Raw genomic sequence first — 14796 nt, forward strand, 5'->3', positions numbered from 1 at the left:
TATTGCCGCATGTTGCAATGATTTTTCTACGTAAACTTATGCATTTTATGTTTTATTCTACAGAGACAATTGAGGAGACAGTTGAGAGACATGAAGAACTTCAACCGCCGAGTTTTGTCAAACCTTTAACTCCGTTACAAGCCGTGACAGGGTCAGAGGTCAAAATGACCTGCCAAGTTATTGGTCAGCCAATGCCTGAGCTCTCTTGGTTCCAAAACAAAGTCTGCATCGACCAATCAGAGGAAATTGTGATTACTTATGACACTACGACAGGCGAAGCTAGCTTGCGTATCCCTGAAGTGTACCCAGAAGACCAGGGCCTTTACTCTTGTGTGGCAACCAACCCAGCTGGAAAAGCAACAACAACTGCCAATATTATCGTATCCAAGGAAACTGTCACCATGGAGATGACAACGACAAAATCTGTTGAGACATCGGCCGTTGAATCCGAATTTGTGATCAAGGCGTCCGAGGAACAAATGGCAGTTGAGGAATCTATTGAGCGCAAGGAAAAGCCAAAAACAGAGGAACCAGTTCCGGAAGGCTGGGAGAAGGTGGAACAGCCTGAGGAAGTGGTTTTGGAGAAAATGCCAATAGAACCCATTGACATCGGCCCAACTGAGCCCCAGGGAGAGGTTGTGGAGGAAAAAGAAATCACTCCTGAGAGGAAAGAGAAAGGTGAAATAGTGGTTAAGTTCCCAGAAGAAAAACCAACAGCCGAACAGATCTCAGAGGTAACTCAGGTTGAAACTTTTGTCACAGAGCGAGAATCGATTTCAGAGACGTCTCGCACAGTCATCCAGGAATTTGAAGTTGGTGAGGATGTGGCCATCACAGACAGCACTGCTGTGGAGGTTGTGATACAGACGCAGCCAGAAGCTCCAGAGACGAAGGAAACTGGCACAGAACCCGTTCCCAAAATGACCAGCGAAATCGGTGTCGATGCCATGGAGCTGAAAGCAGAAACCACAGAGATGGGAACTGTTACAGAAACGACAGAAATGGAAGTCCAGCCAGAACCGCAGCCAGAAGCTGTCGAGGTCAGAGAGGAACTTGTCGTTCAGATTCCTCCGAGCATTCCCGAGCAGAAGACTGGCGAGATGGTTGAGTCCACATTCGAACTCCCAGCTGAAGCCCCTGAAGAAATGGAAGTGATGCCCGCCCAGCCTGAGGAAGTCGTTCAAGAGGTCACAGTCGAAACTGCCGAAATCAGGACTGAAACTCAGGAGACAGAAGCTCCCCAAGAATTTGTCGAGGAAATGCTTGTTCAGATTCCACCCAAAGAGGAGAGTCCTGCTCAAGCACCCCAAGAAGAAACTGTCACTGAGTCTGTTGAAGAAGTTACTGTCCAGACAACTGAGGAGGTAACCAGTGAAACTGTGACTTTTGAAACTGAAATAGAAGGAGAAATTCAACCAATGGAAACTGTTGAGACTGTTATCCAAATTGGGAAAGAAGAGCAAGTCCCACAAGAGGAATCTGCTCCGATGGAAGAAGTTTCTGGTACCTTTGTCATTGATGCTCTTCAAAGTCAAGAAGAAATCGAGACAGAAACAATTGAAGCTCCGGAATCACAAGAAATCGAGCTGCAGTTGGCACCAGTTACTGAAGTCGGAGAACAGACTGTTACTGAAACAATCACGCTGACAACAGAGGAAGAGGAAGTCACTGCCGAAGAACAAGAAGTCGAAGACACCACCACCGTTGAAAGCGAGTTCACAATCACAATGGAGGGTTCAACGGAATCCCTCGAAGCTGCACCAGAGGAAGCCCCAGAATTTGTTGAAATGCTTCAGCCGCAGAGGGTGAAAGACGGTGAAAGAGTGACCATGACGTGTAGAGTCATTGGGACGCCTTTCCCAGAAATCACCTGGCAGCATGATGAAGAGATAATCACAGAGGGTTCTGACTTCGAAGTCATCACAGAGACGGAAACCGGCATTTGTAAACTGGTGATCATCGAGGTGTTCCCAGAAGATGCAGGGACCATTATCTGTAAAGCAGTGAATCCGTTTGGTGAAGCTGTTACTACAGCAACACTTGTTGTTGAAGGTATGTAAAAGGTATTTGATTACAAAACATGTTACTTATCTCTGGTTACAGAAGGTTAGCTTTCTGAATAATATTTAGCTTCATGTTTAAAGGCCATCTTAGATGTATATTGCTGTCTTTAGAATTTTGGAAAGTATGCTGTAAAAAAAGTTTTTCTTTAAACAGGAACAAATCACATTCATTTTATCTTTGTCTTTTCGAAGTCCAATGTGCAGGCTTCAACCAGTCATATGATTACGATTACATGATTTACAGACACAGAAGAGACCACTGAGACAACCGAAACTACAACCACAGAAACGGTGACCTTGGTTCAAGAGGAAGTTGATGGAGAGGTCTCTGTGACGGAGTCGCACACGTCTAGCGTGGAAATGTCCCCAACCTTCATCAAACAACTTCTGCCCTCATTAGAGGTTAAAGAAGGAGAAACAGCTAGGTGAGTCCTTCAGGAATTCCTTTTTAGTTAACCTGACTTCAGTTAGTATTTGTCTACGTCTCTCTGTTTTTGTCTGGTTCCATTGCCAGCAAGCATTGTCAATGTCTTACTGTGGAGTTCCAGATTTTATGAACACTACAGTACTTTGATCAATTTGAATGCTGTACTGCAAACCATTTCACTTTAACCATTTCCGTCAGTTGCGCGCCATCGACAAGTTAAAGATATAGCAACTTTTTCAACCATGGGTCTTCAAAGTAGTGCACTATTTCGGTGGTTGTTGATGAGCAGAAGGAGTGGCCTCAGGTTTTTTGCTAGGTGTCTTTATGTGTTACTGGTTACAGTTGGTTTTCTGTACCTGTAAATCTGACATCAGCCGGAAAATAATAATTCAGTTTAGCATAAAAAACAACTCTCAAGACATTCAGAATATCATTCAAAAGTTTTTATTCCGTTCTATTTTTGTACTTCATATACTTTCTTAGTTCATTGGTAGTTCATGTTAAACGTCATGTTGGGAATAGCACTAGAGATTATAGATCTCGAATAACCAACTTCGTTTTGATGGATGGTATGAGTATGTGTGTACGGCGTAAAGATTTATTAAATATTCAAGTTCAGATTTTTTTTTTATAGAAATGTGGTATTAGTGTCGGAAATTTTTGCAGTGAAATTAATATGTGACATTTTAAAGAGAAAGGTTTTAGTGTGAAGAAATTGATTGGGTTGCCTTGGGTTTTGTGTTCAAGGCTATTTCAACCGTGTTTGCATGCTATTGAGAAACCATTCTTAAAATTGTATTCACATATTTATGTACGTTGTGATTGGTTGTTATTGATCTTTGTATGTTTTATTTTATTCAGACTGGAGGTAGAACTTCAAGGTCAGCCAGAACCATCATTTTCTTGGCACAAGAACCAGGTAGAACTCTTGCCAACACCTCATGTGGAGATGATACATGACAAACAGACATATGTTCTCGTGATCATTGACGCCAAAGTGGAAGACACAGCAGAGTACACCTTCAAGGCAGAGAACACCCTGGGACAAATCACCTGTACAACCACACTCACTGTCACTCGTGAGTGGCCTCTCAGATTTCAGTTATTTGTATAGCAAGTGTGTTTTTAAATGAAAAGTAACTGTTTAAATGGCATCTATTAAGATAGCATGCCAATTATTTGTCGATCAGTTCTTGTTTAAAATTCCGTTGTGCTTTTGGTGTATTTTGTAAATTTAAAGAGTTCCAGTCGCCTTTTTAATACTGCCATTTTTTCTTTTCATGTGATTTGCATAATGTCATATATCTTGTGTAAAATTTGCATTCTTGAGGGACACTTTTCCTTTTTTCTCAAATGTCTGGAGAAATAAAAAGATAGCTTTGTAAATATTGAGGGTTTCCGCAACATTGTGAAGGCATTTCAGTTTTGAATTTCACATGTAAACATTGTTGACTTGACGTGTTAGAAATATATTTTTGTGATCAATTTGTCTGACAGCAATTGAACGCATGGAGATTGAAATAGAAGAAAGCCGTGAGCCTGAAACATCGTCAGATGCAAGGCCACAGCCTGAGGAATCTGCAAAACCTTCAAAGCCTGAGCAGACCACCCCAGAGGGGCCCGTTCAGCAAGACACCCCTCCCTCCCCGGAGGAAGCCACAGAACCCAAAGTTCCCCAAGCTCCAGAACCTACTCAGCCAACAGAGGGTGCTGTGCCACCAGAATTCACCACACTTCTTTACCCGCAGACGGTGAAGGATGGAGAACGTGTGACCTTCCACGTCATGTACCACGGTATCCCCAGCCCCAACATCACCTGGTTTCATGATGGTGTGGAAGTCACGCACTCAGCAGATTTCCAGATCACCATCGATGCTGAGAAGGGCGAGAGCTATCTCATCATCGTGGAGGTATTCCCGGAGGATGAAGGAGAATACACTTGTCACGCCGCTAATTTTGTAGGGGAAACCATGACTACCTGCCGACTCACTGTACAATGTAAGTCACCCAATTGGTGAGGCAATTTTACTGATAGATTCCTCAAAGCCGCATACGACATCAGTTCAAACATGAAATTTGTGTTTATATTGTGACTTTTGATGTAACAATAGTGAATACTTGACAGATGTTCCGTTGACAGACTTATCCTAAATTGAATTGCGATAAGATTGTATATATGAACTGAAGTCGTAACTTGTTTTGTCTTATCAACATCTGTTGCTTGAAATTAATCAGAGTTATTGCACCGCTGAGAGATTTATAGGTGATGTTTCGAGTTTTTGTGAGTATTTGTGTCATATTTCTATAAATTAATAAATGACCATGGCTTAACACCACATCAGCAGTATTTCCATCGTGTCATTGCGAATATCATTTTTGATAGTTCGTAATAATTTTTGCATTATGTCATATAAATTACTTTGCTGCAATCAAAATACTTCCGTATTTTCGGATTAAATGAAACATAAATGAATGTCTGTATCGCTTTGTTTCTCTCCAGCCTCTTACATGAGTGAGGGACCGTCGGATGTCTCCTCAGATGAGATTCACACGGAGACGATAGAGATTTCCAAACGACCTGAAGTTGTCCCCATGGAACAGTTAGTGGAGATTCCAGAGTCCAAGCAGTTTTCTGAAACCATCGAAGTGGACACTAAGCCCAAGGAAGAGACTGTGGAGCTTAGATTTGGATTCCAGGAGGCACAGGCCGTGACTGAGGAAACCAAAACGGTAACCACTGTTGTGTCAGAAGAAACCACTGTAGATGAGAGTTCCAATGTTGTCGGTCAGCAAATCCAGGTGACCCCTCAGGTACAAGCTGAAGAGAGGCATTCTGAAACTATCGAGATTGTCAAGGAGAAGCAGCCTGAGGAAGTGGAAATTCAGTTCAGTTTGCCACAGGAAGCTCCTGAGGAGCAACCTGAATCTGTAGAAGTCAGTCACCAGAGAATTGAGGTGGAAATCAAGGAGATTGTTCCAGAAGGTGCCCCTCAGACGGCTGAAATTGTCATCCCTGTTAGTCAAGTCAGTGAAACTGTTATTCACATGACCAAAACTGAAGAAACCACAGAGGAAGAGGTAGAAGAAACCGTGGAAAAGAAGAAACAAGAAGTCAGCATCCAATTGCAACCAAAAACACAAATTTCAGAAGAGACAGAAGTGAAGGTATCAGAGACATGGGTACCTGCCCCAGAGCAGCCTCAAGAAGTTACTGAAAGGTCTCAGATTGTCATCAAGCAGACAGAGGTTGAGGTTCATAAGCAAGAGGTGGTTGTTGATGTTACCACAGAAGAAACCATTGAGCAATCCTCTGAATCAACTGAAGAATATCAGGAAGTTTCTGAATGCTTTGCCGAAGAGATGCCTGAAGAAGTAGAGGAAACTCTGGAAGGAGCTATTGAAGAAGTGCCCACTGCACCCGAAGAAACAACTGAGATCAGAGAAGTGCCTGAAGAATTACCTCAGGTTGAAGAAACTTTGAAAGAACATATTGAGGAAACTCCAGATGTGGAAGCAAAGGCCCCTGAGGAAATTCCTGAACAACCTGCAGTTGATGAAGTCACTGAAGTATCCCCTGAAGTAAGTGAGTTTGCTCAGGAAGTTGCGGAAGAAATTCTAAAAGAAGTTGTTCAAGTTGCCCCAGAAGATGTCAGTGAAGTCCCTGAAGAGAAACCAGCTGAAGTGGAAGAAGTTTCTGAAGGTCTTCCCCATGTTCCTGAAGAAGCTGTTCAACCAGAAGTTGAGGAAATACCAGCAGAAGTCTCTGAGGTTGCTCCTGAAGAAGAAACAGCAGTGTCTGAAGACATGCCTGAGGAAATCATGGAAACTGTTCAAGAAGTTCATGAGGAAACCACAGAAGTGGTATCTGAAGTTGTGGAAGAAGCAGTCCAGGATGTGACAGAGGAACAACCACCTAAAGAAGCAGTTGTGGAAGAAGCTCCTTCAGAAATTCCTGAAGAATCTCCTGAAGAAGTAAGTCAAGTCACCGAAGATATTGCTGAAGAAATCACAGAAGAAACTTTAGAACAGGTTGCAGAGAAAATTTTGGAGGAAGAGGCTGAGGCCCCAGTTGTCATTTCTGAAGAAACTAGAGAAGAAACCGTTGAGGTTTCTGCGGATGTCACAGACTTTGCTGAAGAAATGGCGGAAGAGATAATTAAAGACATTGCCGAGGAAGCTCCTCAAGAGATCTCTCAAGCTCCGGAAGCACCAGAAGAACAGCCTGAAGAAGCAGCTGTTCTTCCAGAAGAAATGCCTGAGACAAAAGAAATTGTTGAAATGGAAATACCAGCTCCCACCCAACCCCAGGAAATCACAGAGCGAGCACAGATTGTTGTGGAGAAAGCAGAGGTGTCTTCCATTGAGATGCAGGTAAGATCTCTGTTTTTTTGTATTTCTTCTTTTTTCACTCTCAACAAGAAATGGGCCGGGAATAAGAACCCTATTTAATTTCTATGCTGCCAAAGTCTATATCTATTTAAGTCTCTCTATTTTAACAAGGTCGACAAAATTTTTAACGTCATAGTTACCAAGTGTTACTGTCGTGAAACAGCTATAACACATTGAAACTCGGCAATTCCAGATGGCTTCATTATTTAACACCCAATTCTTGACTGCAGCCTTTTCACCTTCACTTAAAAACTAATCCAAAAAAAAAAAATTGTAATTTATATAGGTGGAAAAGACTTTAAAGAATCGGATTAAATAGATATTATGTTTTGTGCTGATTTTATTGTCTGTATTTTTGTGGTGGTGTAAGTTTTTAAAACTTAAAGACTGTGTTTGGTTGTGACATGAAAGATAGCGAATTGGTCTGGTATCTGACGAAAGATATATGGTGTTTTCCACCTATAAAACCATTTGCTGTCATAAAGTTGAAGTAGTGTTCAGTAAGGCATGAAAGCTCAACCATATAAATAAGTGAAAATTTGTGCACCCGATGTATAACAACTATCTCTAGTTATAGCTCTAGTTTTAATGTCTGTTGCGTAGTGTTTTGCAATGTATCTGCAATACCTTTGTTTGCATGTTGTTCTTCAGATGACTGCTGAAGATGAAGATGAAACATTCAGAGAGGAAATGATCCTTGATATTCAAGGAAAGCCCTTGGAAGAAGTGGAACTGACTGTCCAGGTTGACAAAGAAGCAGTTGAAGAAGTTGTGGAGGACACACACATCAGCGAGGTGGTCATAGACAAAGACTATGTTGAAGCTGAGGAGACTCACAGAGAGGAACTTATCCTGGACATATCAGGTCAGCCTCAAGAGGAGATTGAGATTGATATCCCAGCTCCTGAGGTTACTGAGACTGTGGAAGAAACGGTAACCTCACAGATAGAGATGGAATTCGAGGAAGAAGTTGAAGAAGAGGAAACCCACCGTCAGGAACTGACGATAGAATTAGCAGGGAAGCCTAAGGCACCTGAAAAAGTTCAGATGACCATCCAGATACCTCAGCAGCAACCCGAAGAAGAAGTTGTCATAGAGCAGCCAGAAGAAGAGAAAAAGTCTGAATCACCAGAAAAACAACCGTCGCCCGAACAAGAGGAGTTTGAAGAAGCCCCGGAGGGCAAGGCTCCAGAATTCATCTTTAATTTGACCAGCATCAAGGTCATGGATGGGGAAGAAGTGAAGTTCCGATGTGAAGTCACAGGAATCCCCATGCCAGACATCACATGGTATCACGACGAAATGGTTATCGAAGAGAATCAAGACTTTAGCATGACCTATGATAGAGAGACTGGAATCTGTACTCTGCTCATCGTGGAAGTCTTCCCTCAAGACAAAGGAGAATACCGATGTGTTGCTGTCAATGAGTTCGGGGAGGCCATCTCCAGAGATATCCTCGAAGTTGAGTGTAAGTGTCACTGAGAAATTTTCTGCATGAATTTTTTTGTTTTCGGGATATTGGCCGCACTAAAAGATGAAAATCAGATCTAACATTTTGTGAACCCTCTTTAGCTTTCATTTTAAAATTATTTTGAAATAAGTTACAGTGAACTAAGGTTGCATGTAGGAATCCAGAAATGATGCATTATATAGTCTGTAATTTATCACTGGTGAAAATACAGTATATGTTCTAAACAGTGAAAAAATTGTTTAACTTGTCAAGAAGCAGTGCATGTCTTGTGGCACAGGATTAACAAGCTAAAACAAACCCATTCTTATTTTATCTTTCAAAACTCATATAATTAACAAAGTTTCAGGAGTTTCATAACAGTAATGTAAAAATATTACTACATCTACGTCTACTTACACAGTGTATGACACTTTATTAATATTTTAATTATTATTGTAATTTCTTCTTGTTTTCTTGCAGCATATGAATATGTTCCCGACAGTGAAGAGGCTTCTACCGACGCTCTATCACCAAAAGTTGTTTCCGAAGAATCAGATGCCGAATTACAAGTCACAACAAAAGAAGTTGTTGTTGGCATGGAAAAAGTTCAAGAACAGATTGAGATCGAGGAAACTGAAGAGAGATTGATGAGCGAATTGGTTGTCTCTCCTACTCCTCAGGCGGAAGCTCTACCTGAGGAAGGAACCGCCGAGGATATCACCCAAGCTCAGTTGTATCAAGTGGAGGGTCTTGAAGCTGAACAGCCTGAGCAGATCACAGAAACTCAATCTCTGGAATTCCACGTTGGGGAGGAGGTGCAAATGGTAGTGCAACCAGATTTAGAGGAAGTCACTCCAGAAACAGAATACACGGGTGAAGTCATTGAGGAAACTTCAGATCTGGAAGGTGCAATTCAAGAACAAGAGACAGAGACTCTTGCCGAGATATCTGCTGGAGCTGCCGAGGAAACTCAAGTTACGGAGGTGGTCGAAGAAGTTTCAGAAGTGGGACAGACTGAAGAAGTGACAGCTGAACTTGAACAAGCTGCACCAGAAGAAGAAGTTGAAACACAGGTTGAAATCGCTGAACAAGTTGAGGAACAACCTGATGTTACAGAAGTGGTTGAAGAAGTTTCAGAAGTGGGACAGACTGAAGAAGTGACAGCTGATCTTGAACAAGCTGCACCAGAAGAAGAAGTTGAAACACAGGCAGAAATCGCTGAACAAGTTGAAGAACAGCCTGAAGTTACAGAAGTGGTTGAAGAAGTTTCAGAAGTGGGACAGGCTGAAGAAGTGACAGCAGATCTTGAACAAGCTGCACCAGAAGAAGAAGTTGAAACACAGGCAGAAATCACTGAACAAGTTGAAGAACAGCCTGAAGTTACAGAAGTGGTTGAAGAAGTTTCAGAAGTGGGCCAAACTGAAGAAGTGACAGCTGATCTTGAACAAGCTGCACCAGAAGAAGAAGTTGAAACACAGGTTGAAATCGCTGAACAAGTTGAAGAACAGCCTGAAGTTACAGAAGTGGTTGAAGAAGTTTCAGAAGTGGGACAGACTGAAGAAGTGACAGCTGATCTTGAACAAGCTGCACCAGAAGAAGAAGTTGAAACACAGGCAGAAATTACTGAACAAGTTGAAGAACAGCCTGAAGTTACAGAAGTGGTTGAAGAAGTTTCAGAAGTGGGCCAAACTGAAGAAGTGACAGCTGATCTTGAACAAGCTGCACCAGAAGAAGAAGTTGAAACACAGGCAGAAATTGCTGAACAAGTTGAGGAACAGCCTGAAGTTACAGAAGTGGTTGAAGAAGTTTCAGAAGTGGGACAGACTGAAGAAGTGACAGCTGAACTTGAACAAGCTGCACCAGAAGAAGAAGTTGAAACACAGACAGAAATCGCTGAACAAGTTGAAGAACAGCCTGAAGTTACAGAAGTGGTTGAAGAAGTTTCAGAAGTGGGACAGACTGAAGAAGTGACAGCTGAACTTGAACAAGCTGCACCAGAAGAACAAGTTGAAACACAGGCAGAAATCGCTGAACAAGTTGAGGAACAGCCTGAAGTTACAGAAGTGGTTGAAGAAGTTTCAGAAGTGGGACAGACTGAAGAAGTCACAGTTGATCTTGAACAAGCTGCACCAGAAGAAGAAGTTGAAACACAGGTTGAAATCGCTGAACAAGTTGAGGAACAACCTGGTGTTACAGAAGTGGTTGAAGAAGTTTCAGAAGTGGGCCAAACTGAAGAAGTGACAGCAGATCTTGAACAAGCTACACCAGAAGAAGAAGTTGAAACACAGGCAGAAATCGCTGAACAAGTTGAGGAACAGCCTGAAGTTACAGAAGTGGTTGAAGAAGTTTCAGAAGTGGGACAGACTGAAGAAGTGACAGCTGAACTTGAACAAGCTGCACCAGAAGAAGAAGTTGAAACACAGGCAGAAATAGCCGAACAAGTTGAGGAACAACCTGATGTTACAGAAGTGGTTGAAGAAGTTTCAGAAGTGGGACAGACTGAAGAAGTGACAGCAGATCTTGAACAAGCTGCACCAGAAGAAGAAGTTGAAACACAGGTTGAAATCGCTGAACAAGTTGAGGAACAGCCTGAAGTTACAGAAGTGGTTGAAGAAGTTTCAGAAGTGGGACAGACTGAAGAAGTGACAGCAGATCTTGAACAAGCTGCACCAGAAGAAGAAGTTGAAACACAGGCAGAAATCGCTGAACAAGTTGAGGAACAGCCTGAAGTTACAGAAGTGGTTGAAGAAGTTTCAGAAATGGGACAGACTGAAGAAGTGACAGCTGATCTTGAACAAGCTGCACCAGAAGAAGAAGTTGAAACACAGGTTGAAATCGCTGAACAAGTTGAAGAACAGCCTGAAGTTACAGAAGTGGTTGAAGAAGTTTCAGAAGTGGGCCAAACTGAAGAAGTGACAGCTGATCTTGAACAAGCTGCACCAGAAGAACAAGTTGAAACACAGACAGAAATCACTGAACAAGTTGAAGAACAGCCTGAAGTTACAGAAGTGGTTGAAGAAGTTTCAGAAGTGGGACAGACTGAAGAAGTGACAGCTGAACTTGAACAAGCTGCACCAGAAGAAGAAGTTGAAACACAGGCAGAAATTGCTGAACAAGTTGAGGAACAGCCTGAAGTTACAGAAGTGGTTGAAGAAGTTTCAGAAGTGGGCCAAACTGAAGAAGTGACAGCTGATCTTGAACAAGCTGCACCAGAAGAAGAAGTTGAAACACAGGCAGATATCGCTGAACAAGTTGAGGAACAGCCTGAAGTTACAGAAGTGGTTGAAGAAGTTTCAGAAGTGGGACAGACTGAAGAAGTGACAGCTGATCTTGAACAAGCTGCACCAGAAGAACAAGTTGAAACACAGGCAGAAATAGCCGAACAAGTTGAGGAACAGCCTGATATCTCTGATGTAGTGGAAGAAACCCCTCAGGATGTCAGTATTGCTGAGATTGAAGCCGTGGAAGAAAGACCGATTGAGGAAGAAGTGGTTTCCAAGGAAATCCCTGAGGAAATAGAATCATTTGCATCCGAGTTAACAACACAGCTTATTTCAGAAAGCAAGGAACAGTTTGTGAGTGAAGTCGCCTTAGACACGCACAGGTCTGAGGTGTCGCTAGAAATTCAACAAGAAACACAACGTGAAGAAATTGAACTGGAGATTTCTGTTCACAAAGAAGAGGAAACTGTAGAAGAAGAGGAAACTATAGAAGAAGAAGAGGTTGTGCAAGAGATCATGGAAGAAGAAGTTGAAGAAACCCAAGAAGGTCCGGATAGTCAACCAGAAGTTGTTGAACTGGAGATAGCGCCAACTGACACAGAGACTATAACAACATATCGTCAAACTTTGAAAATAACAACGCAGCAACAAGTTATAGAGGAAGAAGACACGATTAAAGAAGATGAAACATTTAGAGAGGAGATTGAGGTTCAGCCAGAAACACAACCTGAAATGGTGGAATTTGAGGTATCTCCAATGCAACCAGAAACGGTTGAGTCCTACAGACAGACTCTTGAAATCACTACAAAATCTGAAGAAACAACTGAATCGTTTGAAGGTGATGAGTTCAGGGAAGAGGTGGAAATTGAAATTGCTCCAACACAACCTGAGACTGAAGTGACATTCAAGCAGACTTTAGAAATTAAACAGGAGTCTGAAGAAGAGATAGTTGTGGAAGAAGAGGAACAAGCTGAAGACGAAACTTTCAGAGAAGAAGTTGAACTGCAACCCCAGCCACAAACTCAAATCGTGGAAATGGAGATTGCTCCAACTCAGCCTGAAACAGAAGTCACATTCAGACAAACACTTGACATTTCTCAGAAAACTGAAGAAGAGATAGTTGTTGAAGAAGAGGAAGAAGCTGCAGAAGAAACTTTCCGAGAAGAAGTTGAACTGCAACCCCAGCCACAAACACAGGTCGTGGAAATGGAGATTGCTCCAACTCAGCCTGAAACAGAAGTCACATTCAGACAAACACTTGACATTTCTCAGAAAACTGAAGAAGAGATAGTTGTTGAAGAAGAGGAAGAAGCTGCAGAAGAAACTTTCCGAGAAGAAGTTGAACTGCAACCCCAGCCACAAACACAGGTCGTGGAAATGGAGATTGCTCCAACTCAGCCTGAAACAGAAGTCACATTCAGACAAACACTTGACATTTCTCAGAAAACTGAAGAAGAGATAGTTGTTGAAGAAGAGGAAGAAGCTGCAGAAGAAACTTTCCGAGAAGAAGTTGAACTGCAACCCCAGCCACAAACACAGGTCGTGGAAATGGAGATTGCTCCAACTCAGCCTGAAACTGAAGTTACATTCAGACAAACTTTAAAGATAACCCAACAAACAGAAGAAGTGGAGGAAGAGGAAGAACAAGCTTCCAAGGAAACCTTCAAAGAGGAAGTTGAAATCCAACCCGAGCAGCAACCAGAGGTTGTTGAAATCGAATTTGCACCAAGTCAGCCAGAGGAGACTAGTGTTGAATCATCTGTCACAGTAAGCAAGGAAGTGAGTGAAGAGGTAAAGGTTACGGAAGAAGTGATTGAATCGGAAGAAGAAAGCGAAACACGTCCTCCAGTCGAGGAGGTGATTGAAACTGTTCGTCCTACAATCACAAGAGTAAAATCTGACGAATTTCCAGAAGATGTATTTGAGGAAACGCTGGAAATCCAATGCCTACCTCCATCTCAGGAACTCATAACGTTTACCAGGTCCTACATTATCTGTGACAAGAAACGGCTTAGTGTGGAATTTCCGGAAGAGACGGAAGAGGCTGCAGAAGTCATGGAAGTTCTTGTTCCTGAAGAAGAAGAGGAGGAAGAAGAAATCCTCTTGGATTCTGAGCCGGTCGCTGTGGAAATGGAGGAATCACAAGAAGAGTTGGTCGTGGAAGAAATTCCTGTCGACAAATCAGCAGAAATCCAACAGATCTCAACTGTGGAAGTCGCTGTGGAAAAGGCTGAGGAGGAGGTGACTGAAGTGTCCACAGTGGAAACTGCTGAACAAGAGGTCACTGTCCAAACTACGGAGGTTGAAATGGTCATAGGTCCTAAGGATCAGCCAGAAGTGTCCACATTGGACATTGTACCCGTCCAGAAGGAGGAGGCCGCTCCCGAAACAGAGGTTACAGAGGTGAGCTCATTGGAACAGCAGATCGAAGAGGAAAGAGAAGTGGTCACCGTGGGAATGGAGTTTGAAAAATCAGAAGAGGTTACAGAAAAAACTGAAGTGACTTCAATGCAGATCCAAATTGGACAGCAGAAACCAACACAGCCGTCTGAAATCGAGATGGTGGTTCAAATTCCGGAAGAATCCCCTGAGGAGAAACCGGAGGCCCCGTCCTTCACGAAACCGCTTGAAGACGACATCACACTGACAGAGACTGAGACTATGAAGTTAGAGGTTCACTTTACGGGAACCCCGGCTCCAGAAGTCACCTGGTACATGGATGACCGTGTGATTAAACCCGAAGAGGAAGACTTCGAAGTCATCGTGGAGAAGGACTACAGTGCTCTCATCATGGAGGACCTGATGGTGGAAGATGAAGGTGAATACACGGTCAAGCTGGAAAACATCGCCGGATACAGTGTCTCCACAGCCTACATTACTGTACTTCGTAAGTCACTTTCCACAGCAATTATTCTCTTCATATTATTTGAGCTGTCAGTACAGGATACAATGTCACCAGTGTCAAGTTCACGGAATATAATAGCGAAGTAATTGTAACATATCAGTAATTAGTACAGTAAATGTAACAATTCAACTATAAACGCAATGAATGTAATGTAATGCATGTAAATCTAAATTCAGTAATCAGTTTATATTTCTAAAAGATTCTTTTTTTTCGATATTTCAACATCAATGTTAAATGACCTGAACTTAATCTGTAATGTCAGAACAATGGGAACATGTAGAATTCATAAGTGCTTCAGATTCAAACTTTTAACCAAATAGTAAAGCCTGTTAAGCCTGTTT

General features: G+C 42.3%; 1 protein-coding gene across 5 annotated transcripts in view; it reads left to right on the forward strand.

Moving 5' to 3' along the window:
- The window catches only part of LOC135464711 (titin-like), a 110321-nt gene that overhangs the window by 35773 nt on the left and 59752 nt on the right, over positions 1 to 14796 (forward strand). For all 5 annotated transcript variants that reach the window (XM_064742215.1, XM_064742216.1, XM_064742218.1 and 2 more), the window contains 7 exons: positions 64 to 2052; positions 2308 to 2488; positions 3352 to 3569; positions 3988 to 4488; positions 4991 to 6861; positions 7531 to 8347; positions 8810 to 14437. In XM_064742215.1, coding sequence (XP_064598285.1) covers positions 64 to 2052; positions 2308 to 2488; positions 3352 to 3569; positions 3988 to 4488; positions 4991 to 6861; positions 7531 to 8347; positions 8810 to 14437 — 11205 coding nt within the window. The remainder of the gene's footprint in view (positions 1 to 63; positions 2053 to 2307; positions 2489 to 3351; positions 3570 to 3987; positions 4489 to 4990; positions 6862 to 7530; positions 8348 to 8809; positions 14438 to 14796) is intronic.

The sequence above is a fragment of the Liolophura sinensis genome, chromosome 4 (genome assembly GCF_032854445.1).
Source record: "Liolophura sinensis isolate JHLJ2023 chromosome 4, CUHK_Ljap_v2, whole genome shotgun sequence".
Classification (NCBI taxonomy): domain Eukaryota; kingdom Metazoa; phylum Mollusca; class Polyplacophora; order Chitonida; family Chitonidae; genus Liolophura; species Liolophura sinensis.